Source organism: Scyliorhinus canicula, chromosome 5 (assembly GCF_902713615.1).
Source record: "Scyliorhinus canicula chromosome 5, sScyCan1.1, whole genome shotgun sequence".
NCBI classification, from domain to species: Eukaryota; Metazoa; Chordata; class Chondrichthyes; order Carcharhiniformes; family Scyliorhinidae; genus Scyliorhinus; species Scyliorhinus canicula.
Window position 1 is genome coordinate 112,126,030 of NC_052150.1, and position 22,350 is coordinate 112,148,379.

Here is a 22,350-nt window from a genome sequence, read left to right on the forward strand (position 1 = left end):
AAGGAAATTCAAATATCATCAACACTACTAAATTGAACACTAAGACATATTTATATTCAAATTAGAAAATATATTGCTGAGAACATAATAGATTTTAGTTAACTGCACTTAATTAATTATGGTACACTTTTGAGTCAAATGTTAGTTCCTCAACATTCATCAATTAGATCAACAAAATTATCTCTCATACAGTGCAACAAAAGTTTGAATTTGCCTAACTTCATACGTTCCTTAATCTGGAATATATAGAGTTTAAAGAGTTTAAGATCGCTAGTCGTATTTTGCTGTGCACTGGTTAACTGGTGTGCCTCTACCCATACCTTTCATCCCTCCATCTCTCTTTTAAAATCTTAATTCTCCATTGCCCAGCCAAGCACCACGCAAGTAGTCTCAAACTTTACCTGAATTTTTCCCTAGGTCTCGGAACCAAATAACTTTTCAACCTCCATCTCAACTCATCAAGTTTTCACATCTTAGGTCACTGCCAGCTATCTCACATTTCATATGGAATGTCCCAACCTTCAACAGTCACTCATTTGAACCTGCCATCTTTTGTGGCCTCAGTACTCTATTTGTGTCAACCAGCGATCACTGTTATCTACATCTCAATTCTCTCTCTCAGCCTTACTTCTTCATGTGGGAGCACCCCTAGAAAAGTACTCTCCCAATTCCTTAGAACTGGCTGTTTAGCCTTCACTCCTCTATCAGAATGACATTTCTGCAACCACCTGTTCAACCACAACTTCACCTCCACCTGTGATGTCCCAAGTCCCCATTAAACTCATTACTCTACCTCACCCCTGGTCAACTACTTAACAGAGGTAAATTCCATTACCTCTGGCCTCCCTTAAGCCCAACGAATGATACTTAAACCCAGCAGAGAACTGGTTTAGCCATCATCGCCAGAAGGGCTAGACCACAGAAATCAGATCCTGTCCATCTGCCAAATTGCTCACTATTCCAGGATCATCATAGAATGCAGCAGATAAGCCCTATTGCAAAGCATCTTCTTCATCTCCTCCATTCTCACCAAATAAACTGCAATGATCTCATGGACTCCATTGACAATAAGATTGACCCATCCTTCAGATACCTTTCCCACTTCCTTCTTTCCAATAGCTTGGCAGGCAAACTCTTCCAAAGTCCCCAGGCACCGTAGCTGTGAACTTGTTTCTCTAGTTGCTTTCCTATCCACACCCTCATTCCCTCTCCAAGCTCAACTTAATCATGAGAGCCACCACTTGCTCCCTCAAGTCCATAACACACAAATGTTGATCATGCAACTTCACTTCCTGGCCCCCAAGTTAACGGATATTACTATTAGTTGGCTCTCCCAAGGTACTGTTTCCCCCCCCACCCTTCTTTTGTCATCACCCCTCTTGAAAGAAAACCCTCTACCCATCATCCTTACAAACTACCAACCTGTTTCCAATTTTCCTTTCCTCTCCAAAGTCCTTTAATATTATGTATTGGGAATGTATTATTGCTAGTTTGCACTATGTTATATGTAGTGATGTTTGCACAGGCTTTGAGTAGATCACCATCTTGATTGTATTGAGAAACACCCTTAATAAAGCTCTCATCGTGTTTCACAAGAATCCAGAGTGTGGACATCTCTCTACCTTTTCCTTTGACAGCAACAAAGAAATATAACAAATGTGCTACCTCAAATCCTGTTCATTTTTCCTGGAACGCAATGTTCAAAACCCTTTAATCGGGTTTGTACACTTTCCACAGTAGTGCAACCATAGATAGCTAGGTTACTGTGGTAAATGATCCTTCCTTGCCCTTTGAAATCTGTCTGCAGCTCACACCTTTGGCCACATCAATCTTTTCCAGCTAGGTGGGACTGCACTTGCCTGGGGTTCATTCGCATCTTTCCAGCTGTAGCCAGGTCACTTACAATTACTCTCCCCTGCTCGCGCATTGTTATCTCTTGTGTTCCCCCAAGATCTACTCCTTGATGCCCACATATTTATCATCCACCATACTTGCCCTCAATGACATGTTAGGTTCCACATAAAGTGATGACCTCCATCTCTACCTCATCACCACCTCTGTCTACTCCACCACCCCACCAATGTAATAAATTTGTCAAACTGCTTGTTTGACATCTTTTTTTGGATGTGCAGGAATGTGCTGCATCTGAAGAATATAGCCAATGCTATTGTAATAAAAGCAAATTATTGCGGATGCTGGAATCTAAAACCAAAGAGGAAAATGCTGGAAATTCTCAGCAGGTCTGGCAGCATATGTAGGGAGAGAAAAGAGCTAAGTTTCAAGTCCAGATGACTCTTCAATGCTATTGTCTTTTGTTCCCCTCACAGTTTACTCCCTAACCACTTGCTCTCTCTGCACTCTATGAGGGCTGACGAGACTATTTGATGCCTTGGTGTACTTGTGACCTTCTGATGAGTTTCTGACAACATGTCCATCCCTCCAATTAGACTGCCTATTTCTATCTCCGTAACCACTGCCAAGCTTCAGCTTTGCCTCAGTTAATCTGTTGCTACAATCCTCACCTATGCCTTTCTTACATCTAGACTTGACTATTCTAAAACATTTCTGGCTGATCTCTCATCTTCTGCGCTCCATAAACTTAACCTCATCGACTGCCTCAATCTAACTTGCATCTGTATCCTAATACACCTAGTCAAGTTCAACAATCACTCCTGTGCTCACTGTGTCATTGTGCTCCTGGTCAGGAACACTACAACTTTAAAATTCTACTCCTCTTTCGAAAACGTTCCACGGCCTCACCTCTCTAATCTCGTCAGCCCTACAACCACGACACCTTTCCAATTCAGGCCTCTTGCACATCCTCAATTTTAATCAACCTTTGGCAGCCTATGCTACAATAATGTTCGTTGCAAGGATAACCATTACCTTTAATGCTGGGTACATGAGTAATGTTTTAAACAATGTAATATTTCACATTTATAATGATTAACAATAAGGTCTGGCATGCTGCAAATAAAAATGCAATAAACTTTAAATTTGATCAATCCATTGACCATTTGCAACTGCATTTTTATTTCATTTTAATTTATATAGCTATTTATCATTAATACTAATATTGCTAAGTAGTGTGGTGCATTTCTGGCATTCATACCTGTGCTTCTGGTGTAACATGCTTATCTCGCTCTTGCAAAGTCATTTTACAGTAGGACTGCAAAGCTAAATAGTTCTTTCGTTTCCATTTTCTATCAAACTTGTCAGCGTGTTGTTTGCAATATGCAAAAAATGGATCAGCTATATCCTGTTCCAAAGGACCAAAAACAGAGACACTTCAATTTTCCACATATAAGGAAGTTTTAGCAAGAGTCTTTTCAATTGAAAAGGATTGTGATAGCATCTGTCCTGATTGCCAAACTTTTCAAAGATAGTCAACAATTACAGCGCAATGTTTCAGACCTCTAAACTGAGCAGCTGGTTGCAATCGACCACAACAGATGCTTTTACACAGTATAAGCACACATTAACATTTAAAAAAACTTGAATATGCATTGAAATTAGAAACAATTTTTTCCATTGCTTTTTCCATGTATTAGTTTGAAGCCGCACTAAATCTGACTTTAAAAACTCTTGAAGTTGCACCTCCTCTTGACACAGTACAGACTTTCTTCCCTTCACAAATGATATCTGAATTAAGCTTTGATGCTAAAATTTACCAACAATTATGGGCCATCTTGCATTAAATATGGCAATACTTTTTCTATCATGCCAAAGGCATTTGTAAAGGCACTGCATAGGGGGCTCATGGAAAAAGGCTCAGCATAGGAAGTCAGTTGACAAGCAGCAGAATGAATAGCAAAGTGGCTCCCAAACAAATCAGAGACAATTAAAGGTAGTTACTCAGTGACAGAAAATGCTAGGATCCCAATTTACAGAAAAGATTTGGACTTGGAATCTGAAATATAAGAGTTTACATTGGGTAGAAGGGCAAAAGAATCTGGGGGCACAGATTCACAAATCATTAAAGTAGCAACTCAAGTTAATAAATGCAAAAGAACACTGCCTAGAGAGTATAATTCAACAAATTAATTAAAGTATAATTGAAAATCAGAGAAGTTATGTTCAACTAATAAAGAAGTTTTAACAAAATGATATTGCATTGAAAAACAAAGTTTCATCTGTAGTTTATGAAAATAGTTAAGGATGGTATTTGATTAAAAGAGACTTGCAATCTTGAACAATATATTAAGTCAGGATTGGGAGCGTTTTAGAAACTAAAGAACCACTAAAAAGTTGATGTAAAAAAAAGGGAAACGATAGAATGAGAGTAAATTAGCCAATGATATAAAAAACAGAGGATAAGAGTTTCCACAATTATATAATTCCACAATTATATAAATTATAGGGGACTCAATTGTAAGGGGAATAGATAGGCATAAACTAATGTCAGGGGATGGGAACCTATGCAAGGAGTCTGAGAAAGAGGGAACAAGGACAAAAACAAAAGGTAGAAAAGTGAATTTAAAAAGTGATAGGTGGAGAAACCAAGGGCAAAATTCAAACAGGGCAAGAGAGAAAAATATTGGGAGGAAGACAAACATTGTGAAAACGACAAACTTAAAAACTCTGTGCTTTAATTCACAGAGCATTTGCAATAAAGTGGATGAACAAATCACGCAGATAGATATAAATGGGATGATATAATTGGGAATACGGAGACATGGCTGCAGGATGACCAGGGAAGGTGAGAACTGAATGTCCCAGGGTTTTCAATATTTAGGAAGGACAGACATGAAAGAAAAGGCGGTGGCATGGCACTGCTGGTTAAAGAGGAAATTAACACAGTAGTGAGAAAGAATATTAGCTCTGACAATGTGGAGTCTGTATGGATAGAGTTGAGAAATACCAAAGGGCAAAAAACATTAGTGGGTGTCATATGTAGACCCCCAAACTGCAGTGGTGATGTTGGGAATGGCACTAAACACAAAATTAGAGATGCATGTAATAAGGGAATATCTGTGAACATGGATGATTTTAATCTGTACATAGATTGGTGAAATCAAATTATCCACAATTCCCAGAGGAAGAATTCCTGGAGTGTATACGGGATGGTTTTCTTGACCAATATGTGGAGGAACCAACTAGAGAGCAGGCCATCTTAGACTGGGTACTGTGTAATGAGAAGGGACCAGTCTAAGATGGCCTTAATGGTTGTGTGAGACTCCATGGGGATGAGCGACCATGACATGATAGAATTTTTTATCAAGATGGAGAGTGAAGTAGTTGATTCGGAGACTAGAGTGCTGAATCTTAATAAAGAGAACTATGAAGATATGAGACGTAAGTTGGCCTTGATAGATTGGGAGAGTTACTTAAAGGGATGATAGTGGATAGGCAATGGCAAACATTCAAGGAACGCATTAGAATATTAGAACATGAGAACATTACAGCGCAGTACAGGCCCTTTGGCCCTCGATGTTGCGCCGTCCTGGAAACCCCTCTAAAGTCCCTCTACACTATTCCCTTATCGTCCATATGCCTATCCAATGACCATTTGAATGCGTTTAGTGTTGGCGAGTCCACTACTGTTGCAGGCAGGGCATTCCACGCCCTTACTACTCTGAGTAAAGAACCTACCTCTGACATCTGTCCTATATCTATCTCCCCTCAATTTAAAGCTATGTCCCCTCGTGCTGGACATCGCCATCCGAGGAAAACGGCTCTCAATGTCCACCCTATCTAATCCTCTGATCATCTTGTATGCCTCAATTAAGTCACCTCTTAACCTTCTTCTCTCTAATGAAAACAGCCTCAAGTCCTTCAGCCTTTCCTCATATGATCTTCCCTCCATACCAGGCAACATCCTTGTAAATCTCCTCTGTACCCTTTCCAATGCTTCCACATCCTTCCGATAATGTGGCGACCAGAACTGCACGCAATACTCCAAATGTGGCCGCACCAGAGTTTTGTACAACTGCAACATGACCTCATGGCTCCGAAACTCAATCCCTCTACCAATAAAAGCTAACACACCGTACGCCTTCTTAACAACCCTCTCAACCTGGGTGGCAACTTTCAGGGATCTATGGACATGGACACCGAGATCTCTCTGCTCGTCCACACTACCAAACATCTTACCATTAGCCCAGTACTCTGCCTTCCTGTTATTCCTTCCAAAATGAATCACCTCACACTTTTCTGCATTAAACCCCATTTGCCACCAGTCAGCCCAGCTCTGCAGCTTATCTATGTCCCTCTGTAACTTGTAACATCCTTCTACACTGTCCACAACTCCACCAACTTTAGTGTCATCTGCAAATTTGCTCACCCATCCTTCTACGCCCTCCTCCAGGTCATTTATAAAAATGACAAACAGCAGCAGCCCCAAAACAGATCCTCGTGGTACACCACTAGTAACTGCACACCAGTCTGAACATTTCCCATCAACCACCACCCTTTGTCTTCTATCAGCTAGCCAATTTCTGATCCAAACTGCTAAATCACCCTGAATCCCATGCCTCTGTATTTTCTGCAATAGCCTACCGTGGGGAACCTTATCAAACGCTTTACTGAAATGCATATACACCACATCAACTGCTTTACCCTCATCCACCTGTTTGGTCACCTTCTCGAAGAACTCATGGGGGAACTTAAACAACTGTATATTCCTGACTGGCACAAAAGCAAAATGGGTAAGAGGGCAAATTCATGACTCATAAAGGAAATTAGAAATAGTATCCGGTTCAAGGAAGAAGCATACACATCGGCCAAGAAAAATACTAGGTCTCAGAACTGGGAGCAGTTTAGAATTCAGCAATGAAGGACAAAGGGATTGATTAAGAAGGGGAAAATACAGTACAAAAGTAAGCTTGCAAGGGACATAAAGACTGACACTATGAGTTTCTATAGATATGTGAAGAGAAAGATTGGTAAAGCGAAATATAGGCCCCCTACAGAGAGAAACAGGGGAATGCATAATAAGGGACAAAGAAATGGCTGAGCAATTGAACACATACTTTGGTTCTGTCTTCACAAAAGAGAACACAAATCAGACTCAAGAAATGTTGGAGAAGGAAAGGTTTAGTGAATGGTGCCGGGAAAATTGATGGGATTGAGGGCAGATAAATCCCCAGGGCCTGAGAATCTGCATCCCAGAGTGCTTAAGGAGGTAGCTCTGGAAATAGTGGATGCATTGGAGGTCATCTTCCGGGATTCTATAGACTCTGGAACAGTCCCTGCAGATTGGAGGGTAGCTCATGTCACTTCAATATTCATAAAGGGAGGGAGAGAGAAATCAGGGAATTATAGACCAGTAAGCCTAACATCGGTAGTGGGGAAAATTCTTGAATCCAATATCAAGGACTTTATAGCAGAACATTTAGAAAATAGTAGCAGGATCAGTCAGAGTCAGCATGGATTTATGAAGGGGAAAACATGCTTGACAAATCTGTTGGAATTCTTTGAAGATGTAACCAGTACAATTGACAGTGGGGAGCCAGTCGATGTGGTATATTTGGACTTCCAGAAGGCTTATGACAAAGTCCTGCATTAGAGAGTATTGTGCAAAATTTAAGCACATGGGGATTTGGGGGGGGGAAGAGAGAGAGGAGAGGAGAGTGCATTGAGGTGGATAGAAAACTGGTTGGCAGAGAGGAAACAAAGAGTAAGAATTAATGAGTCCTTTTCAATGTGAAGTTGCCCACTCTGACAGGATGAATAGAAAGCCATTTCATTTAAATGGCGAGACAGTAAATATGCTACAGTACAGAGGAGCCTTCGTATCCTTGTACATGAATCATTTTTTTTTTTTTTTTTTTATAAATTTAGAATATCCAATTCATTTTTTCCAATTAAGGGGCAATTTAACGTGGCCAATCCACCTAACCTGCACATCTTTGGGTTGTGGGGGTGAAACCCACGCAGACACGGGGAGAATGTGCAAACTCCTCACAGACAGTGACCCAGGGCCGGGATTCGAACCCGGGTCCTCAGCGCCGTAGGCAGCAATGCTAACCACCGTGCCACCGTGCCGCCCTTGTACATGAATCATAATAACTTAGCATGTGGTACAGCAAATAATTAGGAAACAAAATGAACATTGGCCTTTATTGAATGGGAGGTTGAATATAAAAGGTGGCAAGTCTTGCTACAACTGTATAGAGCACTGGTGAGGCCACACTTTAGAGTATGACGTACAGTTTTGGCCAGCTTATTTGCGGGACAAACTTGCATTGGAAACAGTTCACAGAAGATTCATTTGATGGAATCCTGAGATGAAGGCGTTGTGGGCGCTATGAAGGAATGAGGAATGGTTGAGCAAGTTATGCCTATTGATTGAAGTTTGGAAGAATGAGAGGTGATCTTATTGATAAAATACAAGGCAGATGCTGAGAGGATGTTTCCTTGCATGGGAGAATCAGGAACCTGGGGAGGGGGAGGGGGGGGGGGTCTTCCCTTGCCTCATTGAATATATTCAAGCCCAATTAAGATAGATTTTTGATTGACAAGGGAGTCATGGTTATGGGGGCAGGCAGAGAAGTGGAGTTAAAGTCACCATGAGATCAGCCATGATCTTACTGCATGGCGGGGCAGGCTCAAGGGACCTCATGGCCTACTCCTATTTCTTATGTTTAACTAGTATGTTTATCGCAAGGGGTTTGGAGTACAAAAATAAAGGAGTATTGCCACAGCTCTTTCGTGAGATGCCATCTACATGCAGCTTTGGCCTCCATGTTTAAGGAAGAATAACAGTAAACTTGTATTATCCAACACTTCACCAACTGGACTGCCCTAATAATCATACCCCCCCCACCCAATCCCTATCAGTTCCAATTACTTTTTGTTTTTTAAAGCTGGCCAGAAACCCACATAGCTGGTCTAAGTTTGGAAACAGTAGCTACCACTCAGAGCAACTATCTGTGAACTGATAGCTTAATTTTAAAAAAAGAATGGAGATTGTGAAGGCATCTCTACCGGGGTCACCCTCTGAAGAGGTTTAATTTTTAAAAAATGAACTCTAGCCTCAGCTACCAGGTTACACCCCTCCACAGATGACCTTTTAATCTCTCCTCTCTTAATCAACATCAATTTCTATGTTGTGTTATGCAATATTTCTCTCCAGTAAAAAATGCTTACATTATAACAGGGACAATACTTCAAAAATCAATTCACTGACTGAAAAGTACCTTAGGTCGACTAGTGGTCGTGAAAAGTGCAATATAAATGCAACTCGTGGTTATGTTTAGCTTTCCTAACTATCTGGTTAAGCTCCCTACTTTCTTTCAGTTTAGTTAATAGTTTACTAGTGAAGCAATTAGAGCTATTCATGACCATTACTTGATAACTTGGATTTCAGTAAATTGTGGCAAAATGGACTCAACACTGTTCCCATCCGGCCAAGGTGAAACTGCAACACAATAAAAGCAAAATATTGCGGATGCTGGGAATCTGAAATAAGAGCAGAAAATACTGGGCAAACTAGATCTGACCAATATCTGTAGTGAGAGAAACACAGTTAACGTTTAGAATCCCAGTCGGTGTTAGAACCGGACGGGAAAATCCAAAAGTGGAACCCTGACCATAACTTTTTTTTTCAATGAAACGTGGAGAAACAGAGTCACAGGTCCGCTAATTCGTTTTAACAAGGAAAAAAACATTAAACGTGAAAAAGCTGGATAATAATACAATAATCCTTTACTACCTCCTTATTTCAGCAAATACAGATTTGAAGATTAACATGGATTACAAAGTACATTCAAACTACAACGGTCTCATTAACACAAAAAGTCCTTTTTAAGCATTCATGACTGTGGTAAAATACAAACTCCGCTCTGAACCCAAGTTAGTGACTGTGTTTTTCACCTCAAAATCTATACCCCCTCCGCAGATGATTGTCACTGGAGAGAAACCACATTCCAATCTGAAAAACACACATCAAAATCTTATCCCATAATAACGCTTTCCCTCGGTGGTTTGCATTCCGAAATCCAGTCCAGGTTTTATAAATGACTTTCAAACAAAGTTCTATTCCACTTTTAACAGTGAATCCAGTCCAGGATCTCACACCAACCCCTTTAGGATTTCTTGGTCTTGATTGCTGTGCAAACTGCCCACAATTGTTTTAACTCTCAATTCCCAGACTGTATTAAAATGCCATCAAAAGTTTCATCAACCTCTGAAGTCTGCTGTCCCACTTTAAATCTAGCTACTGTGATTGTCTCTAACTCAGAACACTTTGTTTATTCTTCCTTGAATTCTTGACACCTTGATTTCTATTCATTTAACTTCAGACATCTTAGACACTCTTTCCGTCCCAATTCCCTGGTTATCTGGACTGTAATTTGTACTTTTGGAAGCCTGCCTCTTTGCGGCTCCTACTCTGTCCAGTCTTTCTTCTGGCAGAGTTGTGAGATGTTTATTCCCAGGGATCCTGTTTCCAACTGCTCTCAAATTACCTAAACTAAAGGCTAAGAGCAAGGACCTCCAGTTGCTAAGCAACAGCCACATGCTTTAGCCCTTTATTTATTTTTCACTTTGTAGCTTTCTCTAAGTACAATAGTAGCACAGTTGGAACTTAACAAACAGCACATGGGCAGCACATGGCGCAGTGGTTAGCACTAGGACTACAGCGCTGAGGACCCGGGTTCGAATCCTAGCCCTGGGTCACTGTCCGTGTGGAGTTTGCACATTCTCCCCATGTTCCCGTGGGTTTCACCCCCACAACCCAAAGATGTCCAGGTTAAGTGGATTCACCATGCTAAATTGCTCATTAATTGGAAACAAAAAAATAGGTACTCTAAATATATTCTTAAAAAAACACATACAAACATCTTTGACCAGCATGAATCTAACTACAACTTCCAGACACAGAAACATAAAATTATACCCACTTAAACTTTACCATGTCTCTAATGTTTACAATACAAATATAAATCCCTTAAAACTAGATTTGTTTTCCTAACAAGTTCATACGACTCTTCTTCAGAACTAAATAGGGGTAGAAACGTAATGGATCATATAGTTGGAGAGAGGGGTGAAGGAGATGGGACAAAATAGGCCAGGGATGGATTGGAGCTAAGGGAACTCTGACAATGCTGCCATGACCACAAGACAAAGGAGATGTTAATGGTAGCATTAAGGACTAAAGTACTACTGACAGGAGCATAGAGATAAGAAAGCAGAATGTGTTAATAGGAGAATATTTATCTTCCTGTTCATAGAACCCCAATAGTGCAGAAGGCGGCCATTTGGCCCATCCAGTCTGCACCGACCCTCTGTCAGAGTGTCCTACCTAGGCATACGGCTCCACTCTATCCCCGTAACCCAGTAACCCCACCTGACCTTTAGGTCACTGAGGGACAATTTAGAATGACCAATCTACGTAACCTGTACATCTTTGGACTGTGGGAGGAAACCGGAGCACTCGGAGGAAACCCTGGCAGACATGGCAAGAACGCACAAACTCCACGCAGACAGTCACCCAAAGCTGGAATTGAACCAGAGTCGTGAGGCAGCAGTGCTAACCATTGTGTCACCATGCCACCCTATTCTACATACTAGTACAGCAATTAATTTAAATAGCTCTCTAATAAGTCTATAGATTAAAAAATAGTTTTAAAAAATATATTTTTCTCCATGTAAAAAAGTCAGAAAATAAGTTAATCTTCAAAGCTTCGAAGGTTAATTCACTACAAGTCAACTATTGTGCACTGGGTTCATCGCTACTGATTCATGTGCGCTAATCCAGGCACTATTTTCTTCCACGCCGGCCCCTGAACTCCCGCACAATGTTGCGTCGGGGCCGGCGCGTTGAGGGAGGCCACCACGCATGCTTGGGTTGCGGCCGATGCTGCTGTGCATGCGCGGATCCCGCAGTGCACAGTTTGCACGGGGTGGGAGGCTGGAGCGGCGTGAACCGCTCCAGCGCCGTGCTGGCCCCCTGTAGGGACCAGAATTGATACTCCCAGTGGCCCATTCACGTCGTCATGGAACGTGACGGCGTTTCCGACGGCGTGGACACGCTGCCGCCAAATGGGAGAATCCAGCCCATGGTCTTAAAAGCCCAGGTCTACAGCTGAATCACCACCCCTACACTTAGAACTCTGTCAACAATTGCCCTACTTTTGTCAGCAGCAAGCTCCAAATTTAGGTGCAATGGCTCTGTTGGTAGAATGACACACAGCATTTCTCGAAGTACAGTGACTGAAAGATTCAAAGGCTTTCAGCCATGCCTCCAACAGTGCTGTCATCAAGTAATGTTGACATTTGAGAAGCGGTTTTACAATGCGCAGGGAGACAGAGGCAACATATGCGCAATTGTTTTGAAGCTATTCTTTAGTGCTGATAACTTATCCAATGGCTAAGAAAAGACCCAGGCAGGTGGGTAACTGAGTCAGCTGCTTTACCTGGTGACAGTAATGCATTTTTGGCTCCTTCTTCCTCCCCCGAATAGTGTAAAACTACTTCTCAAATAAATAGACAATTTGATTTGGGTGGACAAATAACCAATTTGAATCAGTTAAAAATCTAATTTACTTCGTAGAAAAGTAAATTTTTACGAATGATAAACTTTTCAGCTACTCTCTGCTCACTGTAGTAAAAAGCTGCACACTTTATTCCTTTTAATACACTGGCTTCTTCAAATTCTTCCACTTTTAAAATTTGTTTTATCTACTTCAGGGTAAAGAGGAGTGTAACACCCTCAACAATACATTTAGTTCAATTCAATTATTCAAAGCAAAGAAACTCTAAAACCAAATCGGAGCTGCTGCAGTGAATAGTACAAGTAAAACAAAATAATATAGTTATTTGCTTCCTTTTTGGATTTCTTTTAAAGTCAGAGTTGGCTTTTCTTCCTTTAAAAAAAAATCAAGCCAAAAAAAAGCTAAGTTGAATTTTGGGTAGACAGAACCAAACTCATCAAAAACAAATCTGCTTTCAACTCTACTTCAGATAAATTAATTTGGTCCTTGAAGGACAATTGCAGAAATTACAAGTTCTGGACTTTTTAAAATATTTGCTTAACAAGGCTATATTGTCAAATGGAGAAAGATTGCATTACAGATTATTAAAATGTGAGATCACTAAACAATATATAAGCTATGAAGCCAGCACCAATTATAATTAACTTCCCATTTTCTTTCATGTCTCTTCCATCTCTTTAACTAACAATTTTTTTTTTTAAAACCCCTCTTTCTCGATCCATTGTCAGACTTAACTATTTTCATATCTGTTTGATTGCACTCCTGTCAAGCACAGTGGGATGTTTTATTAAGTATGGGTGTTATATAAATGGAAGGTGTTTCTGGTTTTCAAATAACTTATCTTGCCTTAATATCACTGTCTTCCAATATCAACTACTAGTTTAAATTTTTCCAAAACATATTTGCTCACCATTTACCTTCACATGAATATCAGCATTCTGCCTATGCTTTGACCTGCCCCCTTTAGTTTTACCCTTATTAAGAATCTTGCTTTTCTTCCAGGTCCCAGATGACTTCCAGCTACACTCAAATTACCAGCAACCCATTCTTTCTAGCATTTCCTGTTGTCATTTCAGATTTGTTGCATTTGAAGTTGTTTTATTTACACATACAGAAGCTGGTTTAGCACAGGGCTAAATCGCTGGCTTTTAAAGCAGACCAAGGCAGGCCAGCAGCACGGTTTAATTCCTGTACCAGCCTCCCCGAACAGGCGCCAGAATGTGGCAACTAGGGGCTTTTCACAGTAACTTCATTTGAAGCCTACTTGTGAGAATAAGTAATTTTCACAGATGCACAATAGTCCCTGATGCTTCAGCTTACTTTTCTTCTGATTCGCTACCAACCTTACTCATACCAGGATAAATGTTTGTTGGACTTTCAATATACGGTCCAATCTTTCCATTTTGACTGAGAACGATCCAAAGTAATGGCCTCAGCTTTGGTTCCCCATTATCTCGCCACAACAAATTCCAATCTCAACATTATGCTGATTTCTTCTTCTGTAGCCCTCTGTCTCTTTTGGTCAGGGACCAGTCACTCATGAATCTGACCCAACGATCCTTCTTGATCTTTCTGGAATTCAACTCTGGTCTTTCATTTCTCTCAATCTTCTCCCGAAACATTCAATGACAGTGCAATTAATTTAAAGTTAATTAATCAAGTTATTTCATAATTGAATGTTTAGGCACTAAATTCATTGCTGCTATTTATGTTCTTTGATTTAAATTATTGGAAATTCTAACTTTTAATTAAAAAAGGTTGAATTATCAGCAACAGGCAGTGCCCGGTGCACTGCATCAGCAGTGCAGTCAGTTCACCACAATGACACATATCTATTGACCTCAGGCATTTACTAAAGACTATATTGATTGAAAGGTGGATATCACCGACAAAGCTAACATTTATTGCCTATCCTAGTACAATGGAAAAGTTTAAGCGAGTAGGATGTTGGCGCAACAGCTTAGGAAGAGAGAGGCATCCAGGGAGATTGGTAGAGTGAAGAATAGAAGACCACATTCAAGGAGTGATAGGGGAAGACCAGACCGGATTCGTTAAGGGCAGGCTGCTCAAGGCCAACGTTCGGAGGCTTTTAAATGTTATTATGATGCCCTCAGAGATAGGAGAGGCGGAGGTGGTGGTAGCGATGGACGTGGAGAAGACTTTTCATCGGGTGGAGTGGTGTACCTGTGGGAGGCGCTGGGAAGATTTGGGTTTGGGGAGGGCTTTACTGGCTGGGTGCGGTTGCTCTACCAGGCGCCTGTAGCGAGCGTGCGTACGAACCGGCTGGGGTCAGGGTATTTTAAATTACATCGAGGGACGAGTCAAGGGTGCCCCCTCTCCCCGTTATTCTTTGCTCTAGCTATAGAGCCACTGGCCACGTGGCTAAGAGCTTCGGTGGGGGGGGATCTTGGGGGAATTTGGCAGCTTCTCCGGGTATAAATTGAACATGGGGAAGAGCAAAATGTTCCTGATTCAGGCTGGAGGGCAGGAGGAGAGACTGGGAGAGCTGCCACTTAGAATGGTAGGGAAGAGCTTTCGCTATCTCGGAATCCAGGTGGCTCGGAAATGGGAGGCACTGCATAAGCTTAATCTATCCCGGTTGGTGGAACAAATGGGACTTTAAGAGATGGGTCATGCTCACGTTGGCACTGGCGAGGAGGGTACAGACCATGAAAATGATGGTCCTCTCCAGATTTCTATTTGTCTTTCAGTGCCTCCCCATCTTCATCCCTAAGGCCTTTTTCAAGTGGGTGAACAAGATCATCTCGGACTTTGTATGGGCGAACAAAAGCCCGCGGGTGAAGAAAATGTGGTTGGAGCGTAGTCGGAGGGGAGGGTGGGTTGGCGCTGCTGAACTTCTGCAACTACTACTGGGTGGCTAACATCGCCATGATTCAGAAGTGCGTAATGGGGGAGGGGTTGGCATGGGAGTGGTTGAGGGCGGCGTCTTGTAAAGGCACCAGTCTGGGGGCATTGGTAACGGCACCTCTGCCGTTCTTGCTGGCCCGTTCCTCCACAAGTCCGTTGGTAGTGGCGGCTCTGAGGATCTGGGGGCAATGGAGGAGGCATAAGAAATGGAGGATGCGTCGGTCTGGACCCCCACTTGTAACAACCACAGGTTTGCAGCGGGCAGGCTGGATAGCGGGTTCCAGAGCTGGCAGAGGGCAGGAATTAGAAGGATGGAGGATCTATTTATAGATGGGAGCTTTCCCAGCTTGAAGTCGCTGGGGGATAAATTTAAACTATCGCCAGGGAATGGTTTTAGATATTTGCAAGTGCGAGACTGCAGGCTTTTCTGCTGCTGCCGCCACGAGGTATACAGGATAGGGTAGTGTCCGGTATCTGGTTGGGGTAGGGGAAAGTGTCGGATATCTACCAGGAGCTGTTGGAGGCCGAGGAAACCCCAGCAGAGGGGTCTAAGGGTAAGTGGGAGGACGAGCTAGGTGGAGAGTTAGAGGCAGGTCTATGGGCGGATGCCCTAAGCAGGGTAAATGCCTCCTCTTCATGTGCCAGGATTAGCCTAATACAATTTAAGGTGGTCCACCGGGCACATATGACGGCGGCGAGAATCAGTAAGTTTTTCGAGGTAGAAGATAGATGTGTGAGGTGCGCGGGACCCCAGCAAACCATGTCCACATGTTCTGGGCATGCCCGAAGCTCGGAGGGTTTTGGTTTACGAAGGCAATGTCCATGGTGCTAGGAACGCGGGTGGTGCCGAGTCCAGAGATAGCGATCTTTGCAGTGTCAGAAGATCCGGGAGTTCAGGGAGTGAAAGAGGCCGATGTCCTGGCCTTTGCCTCCCTAGTAGCCCGGAGACGGATCCTTTTAATGTGGAGGGACTTGAAGCCCCCGAGTGTCAAGATCTGGGTTAGAGACATGGCTGGGTTTCTCAGTCTTGAGATAATTAAGTTTGCCTTAAGAGGGTCAATGTTGGGGTTCACCCGGAGGTGGCAGCCATTCGTCGACTTACTCGGGGAAAATTAAAATGTCAGCAGAGGCAGTATTCCAGGGGGGGGCGGATAGGTGCTAGATCAGGGGTGGGCAAACTACGGCCCGCGGGCCGCATGCGGCCCGCCAAAGGTATTTCTGCGGCCCACCAAGTCATTAAAAAAAAAAAAAAAAATTTTTTTTTTAAATTTTTTTTTTAAAGTTAATGGGGGGGGGGCTGTTTGGTTACTTACTGGTATAGGGTGGATACGTGGACTTGAGTAGGGTGATCATTGCTCGACACAACGTCGAGGGCTGAAGTGGCCTGTGCTGTGCTGTACTGTTCTATGTTCTATATGAGGGCGCCCAGAATCATAACCGGGTGAAGTATTATTTTAGCTTAATATACTATGCGGCTGGCGGCCCTTTGTGAATTGTGAATTTCTGAATGTGGCCCTTGCACGGAAAAGTTTGCCCACCCCTGTGCTAGATGGTTTGGTGTGTGAAGATTGGGTCGGGTGGGGAAATATTTATTTTTCCATGTCAATGTACTAATGTACTGTTTTTGTTATTGTTATAAAAATTAGCAAATACTTTAATAAACATTTTTTTTTTAAAGTGTAAGTTTATGAAAATATCAGTGACTGCAATCAAACTACTGCCTATTATTAACGTTTAGAATAATTGAATGGTGTGAAAGAGTGTAATGAAGGAAAAAGGGAAATGAGGGAAAGAGGCAAGATTGGATCTTGAAGTAGTAAATCAGCGTGTTCACGTGTAAGACTGATGCCATTTAGTCACATTTGTGTTCCCAACATTAAAGTTAGTGCAACCTAAATCTCAAGTGGAAGAAATATTTCTACCATACTGCAGTATTTAAAAACTAATTCATGAGATTTAGGAGTTGCTAGCGAGGCCAACATTTATTGCCTCACCCCAATTGCCCTCAAGAAGATGGTATGAGCTGCTTTCTTGAACTGCTGCAGTCAATGTGGTGCACCCATAGGTACACCCACAGTGCTGTTAGATAAGGAGTTCCAGGATTTTGATCCAGCTATAGTGAAGAAAACAGTGATATATTCCAAGTCAGGATGGTGAGCGGTTTTGGAGGGGAACTTGCAGTTTAAGTAGCGTAGGACAACACGGTAGCACAGCAGTAGCGAGCACGATGCTGCACAAACCCAGGGCCCAGGTTGATTCCCCGCTGCTCACTGTCTGTGCGGAGTCGTGCATGTCTCCCCTGTCCTGCGTGGGTTTCACTTCAGGTCTCCGGTTCCTCCCACAGCTCCAAAGACGTGCAGGTTTAGGTGGGACTTGGCCACTGCTAAATGCCACTTAGGTATCCAGACAAGATTAGGAGGGGTTATTGTGGTTACGGGGAGTGGGGTGGGAAGTGGGGCTTAAGTGGGTCGGTGCGGACTCGATGGCCAAATGGCCTCCTCTGCACTGTAGTTCTATGTTCCCATGTGGCTGCTGCCCTTGTCCTTCTAGGTGGTAGCGGTTGTGGATTTTTGGAAAGTGCCAAGGATAATGGTCAGTTGCTGCAGTGTACCTTGTAGATGGCACACAGCTTTCGGGATGGAGACAGTGAGGTGTTTGTGGATGTTTCTGGAGTGTACATGGAACCTGCACTCATCCGGGCAAGTGGAGGGTATTTCATTCATACTCCTGACTTATGCCTTGCAGATGGTGAAGAGGCTTTAAGAGAGTCAGGACACTAGTTTCCTCGCCACACAATTCTCCCCTCTGACCTGCTCTTTTTAGCCACAGTATTATATGGTTAGTCCAGTTCAATTTCAGGTCAATGGTAACCCCCAGGATGTTGATAATGGGGGATTCAGCATGGGAATGCCATTAAATGTCATGGGATGATGGTTTGCTTTCTCGTTGGAGATGGTCATCGCCTAACATTTGTATGGCACAAATGGTTACTTGCCATTTGCCAGTTCACACCTAGGGTATGTTCCAGGTCTTGCTGCATTTGGAAATGGGATGGTTCAGTACCTTCATGGACTGCTGCAGACATGTATATAATTTACCAAAAGTCCAATGATTGAACGACTGTTTACAACTCGATAGAAATAAGCTTTTAAGTGCATGTAGATATGCTGCTTCATGCTCTGAAGTGATCTTGATTATTTAACAGGATGAAAAATGAGTCAGTGAGTGCATTCAAATTAAATTGAGTATGTCAAAGAGCAGCCATTAAAATAGAAGGCCTAAATTGCTGAATCGAAGTCTTTGAATTTACTTCATGTTAAACAAAAGTTATTAAACATACACCCTTTCCAATTTTGAAGTGCCCTTTGACAAATATAAGTTCAGACTTATAATACATGCCCTCGTAACAACATTAAATGTAAAAAAAAAAAATCACCAGCACGAGTGGTAAATAGTTAATAGTAACTGAAACAAGGGTATTAGCGATGATTGTTGTTCATTCCCCATTCACAAAATATTTAATTTTAAAAGAAACAACGATGGCCCAGCTTACCCATATTAATTATATGTTGTAAAACAGATGCCATTTTGTCTTGACAATTCCCACTAAGTAGGTTGATGAAATGTGTAGGAGCTTTGTAAGTCTCTTTAAGATGGCATTTATTTAATGAAACTAACAGACAAAAAAAAAGTCTCTTAGAAGCAAGTTATCATGTAGGCATTAACTCGCAGTTACTCAAAAAAAGACAGAGAAAGTGAGAAGCAGGAATTGTGAATTGGGTTTCACCTCTTCAGCAGCTGCTTCAGAAAGTAATCCTTCCCTCTGAGCACAGGTTACGTGAAATAAGCTCTGCACATACCAGCATCACAGCTTATGCATACTCCAGTTCGAGCAAATCGCATGTCTTCACATAAACTGCACTCCTGAGCAAGATAAGAAAATCAGTAGCAAAATCTTCTAAACAGTGTAGCATTACCAAACTGAATAATTCAGCAAAAATCATATGCCAAGAATACAAATGAAAATACTGTCATGATTTTGTAAGTTGTGGACCACATACAACACACTTACTGTAGCATATCTAAGGTCTAGAAGCTGCAGCATTTTTGCCAATGTAAAGCAAAATTAAAATTACGTAACACTAACCACTCTACCACATCTTGTAGCCTGCATGATCCATATAAACCATTGATTGGGTTGTAGTGTGTGGAAGTTACATGCCAATGAAGACTGCACAAGTTAGGTAATATGTCTTCATTATGGGGCAGCACGGTGGCCTAGTGGTTAGCACAACCGCCTCACGGCGCTGAGGTCCCAGGTTCGATCCCGGCGTCTGGGTCACTGTCTGTGTGGAGTTTGCACATTCTCCCCGTGTCTGCGTAGGTTCGCCCCCACAACCCAAAAATGTGCAGAGTAGGTGGATTGGCCACACTACATTGCCCCCTTAATTGGAAAAAAAATAATTGGGTAATCTAAATTTTTTTTAAAAATGTCTTCATCATGTATATTTTGTTCACTGTAGGAGTAAAAGAAAGTATGATGGATTCAAAAAGGGCAGCACCCTTCGTAATAGGAGCCCTTGCATCAGTGATTTGAACAAACCTGTCACGTGATTATTAATCTTGTAATACTTTTCAGTAAATGAGTGAGAATTACTCAATAGGGTGCGTAGGCTGTCAATTAAAATAACTTACTTAAGAGATGGTTAGAAACCGCGAAGAACTGGCTAATGGACCATAAACTGCTTCAAGATTCTTCAAGGACACATTCAATCACCCATTGGCTGTCCGTTACTACTTGCCAGCTTGTCTGGTTTCCTGTGAGATATCGCTTGCAATTCTACGAGCGCCTACTTCCTAACATCAATATTCTGGCTTGAATTTGTGAGACAATATGATGGCACAAATAAATTTAGAAAGTAAACTTAGATTAAAACTTAGTTAAATCCTAAAGATCATGATATCAAAATGGAAATTAAATATCAATCATCTATAAACGCTTTAAGAGCTAAAAGCAGTGTGAAAAATTAGAGTTCACATTTGCGATATAAATTCGTGCAATCAAACACGTTCTGCAGAACTCGGTGAAGGTTCCAATTGCAGACCTGTGAATTTAGAATACATTTGAGTCTATAAATCAGGTTTTCTCCAACTGGTTGGCCAGAGGACTGCATTGTGACCTCTGAAACCCCTTTATTGTCGTGCAAGAAACAATACTTTTCACTTTTTACTAATACATATGACAATAATAAATCAAATCAAATCAAATGGGCCTCCAGAGTCACTGATCAAAATGCCGGTAATACTCATCAGTGAATATGGAAGCTTTCTGCAAGGGGCTGTTCCTCCAATCACAGCCTATTTCTCTCCCATGTGTTCTGGGCCAGGGTTGAGAGAACGTCCAAAGTGTATCATGGAGTTCATCTGACTCACAACTTTTAATAGATTTGGTATGGGAGCACACAGCCCACTCTACAGGTGAGGTACAGCAGAAATGGAAAAGTATTTTTTAAAGCAAAACAATGTTTATTCTATGAACTCAAGTAAACCTTTTTAAAACATACAGCGACCATTAATTCAAATACAACCCCCAAAGAATATAACACTAAGTAATTCTTAAGCTGTCCTTTAACATCCAGAAGACTTTAAAAAAAACTTTCAGCAGCATCACATCAGGTTAAAGTCACTATTAAGAGCCGTTATTAGTTTTAAATCACCAGGATCGATTTAGATTAGAGAGAGACTCTAATACACTTTCTGGCTGTGACTGCAGTTACCCAGCTCCGAAAACAAAACTAAAACACACCCTGCAGCAAATAGCCTAAAACAAAAGTAAAAACCTGACAGACAGCCAGCTCCACCAACTATCTGACATCACTGCAGTAATAAACACCCATTCTTAAAGGTCTCTCATATGGCACATATTTGCTACTGATAAGCTGCCATGCTTTGCGTAACAACAGTGAAGTGGGCAAAGAGATTCAACCTCGTTGATTACTTTAAGGATCCACTAACATCTTTTTTTTTAAAATAATTTTTATTGAAAAATTTTGAATTTATACAACAACGCACCATAGTAAAATACCAAAAATAACAATAATATTAACAATCATAAACATTCGCCCCACCTCCATGAACAACACAGCATTTTAACAACAATGCAAATTAACACATATAAAGTTACAGAATAGACACTACAATAAGGAACCCCCCCCCACCTCCCGGGTTGCTGTGGCTCTTGACCAAGCTACCTATCTTTGAGCCAGGAAGTCCAGAAAAGGCTGCCATCGTTTATAGAACCCTTGTATTGATCCTCTCAGGGCAAATTTGACCCTTTCCAATTTTATAAATCCCGCCATGTCACTGATCCAGGTCTCCACACTTGGGGGCCTTGCATCCTTCCACTGTAGCAGAATCCTTCGTCGAGCTACGAGGGACGCCAAAGGCCAGGACACTGGCCTCTTTCGCCTCCTGCACTCCCGGCTCTACCGCAACTCCAAAAACGAGGAGTCCCACCCTGGTTTAACCCTGGATCCAACCACCCTCGACACCGTCCCCGCCACCCCCTTCCAGAATTCCTTCCAGTTGCTGGGCATGCCCAGAACATATGGCGTGGTGCGCTGGACTCCCTCCGAACATCTGGTGCACCTGTCCTCACCCCCAAAGAACCTACTCATCCTAGTCCCGGACATGTGGGCCCGGTGCAGCACCCTAAATTGGATGAGACTAAGCCTCGCACATGAGGAGGAAGAGTTGACTCTCTCCAAGGCATCCGCCCAAGTCCCGTCCTCTATCTGCTCCCCAAGTTCCTCCTCCTATTTAGCCTTTAGCTCCTCCACTGATGACTCCTCCAGCTCCTGCATTACCTTATAGATGTCAGACACCTTCCCCTCTCCGACCCACACCCCCGAAGCACTCTGTCCATCGTCCCCCACGACGGCAGGCAGAGGGAATCCCTCTAACTGTCGCCTAGCAAACGCCTTTACCTGCAAGTATCTGAAACATGTTCCCTTGGGGAAGGCCAAATTTATCTTCCAGTTCCCCA

At 42.2% G+C, this 22,350-nt stretch overlaps 1 protein-coding gene across 1 annotated transcript in view; it reads right to left on the reverse strand.

Moving 5' to 3' along the window:
* Positions 1–22,350, reverse strand: part of phf14 (PHD finger protein 14) — a 303,809-nt gene that overhangs the window by 190,937 nt on the left and 90,522 nt on the right. The window contains 4 exon segments of the mRNA XM_038796438.1: positions 227–236; positions 3,113–3,259; positions 19,093–19,148; positions 19,151–19,229. Of these exon segments, the coding sequence (XP_038652366.1) occupies positions 227–236; positions 3,113–3,259; positions 19,093–19,148; positions 19,151–19,229 (292 nt within the window).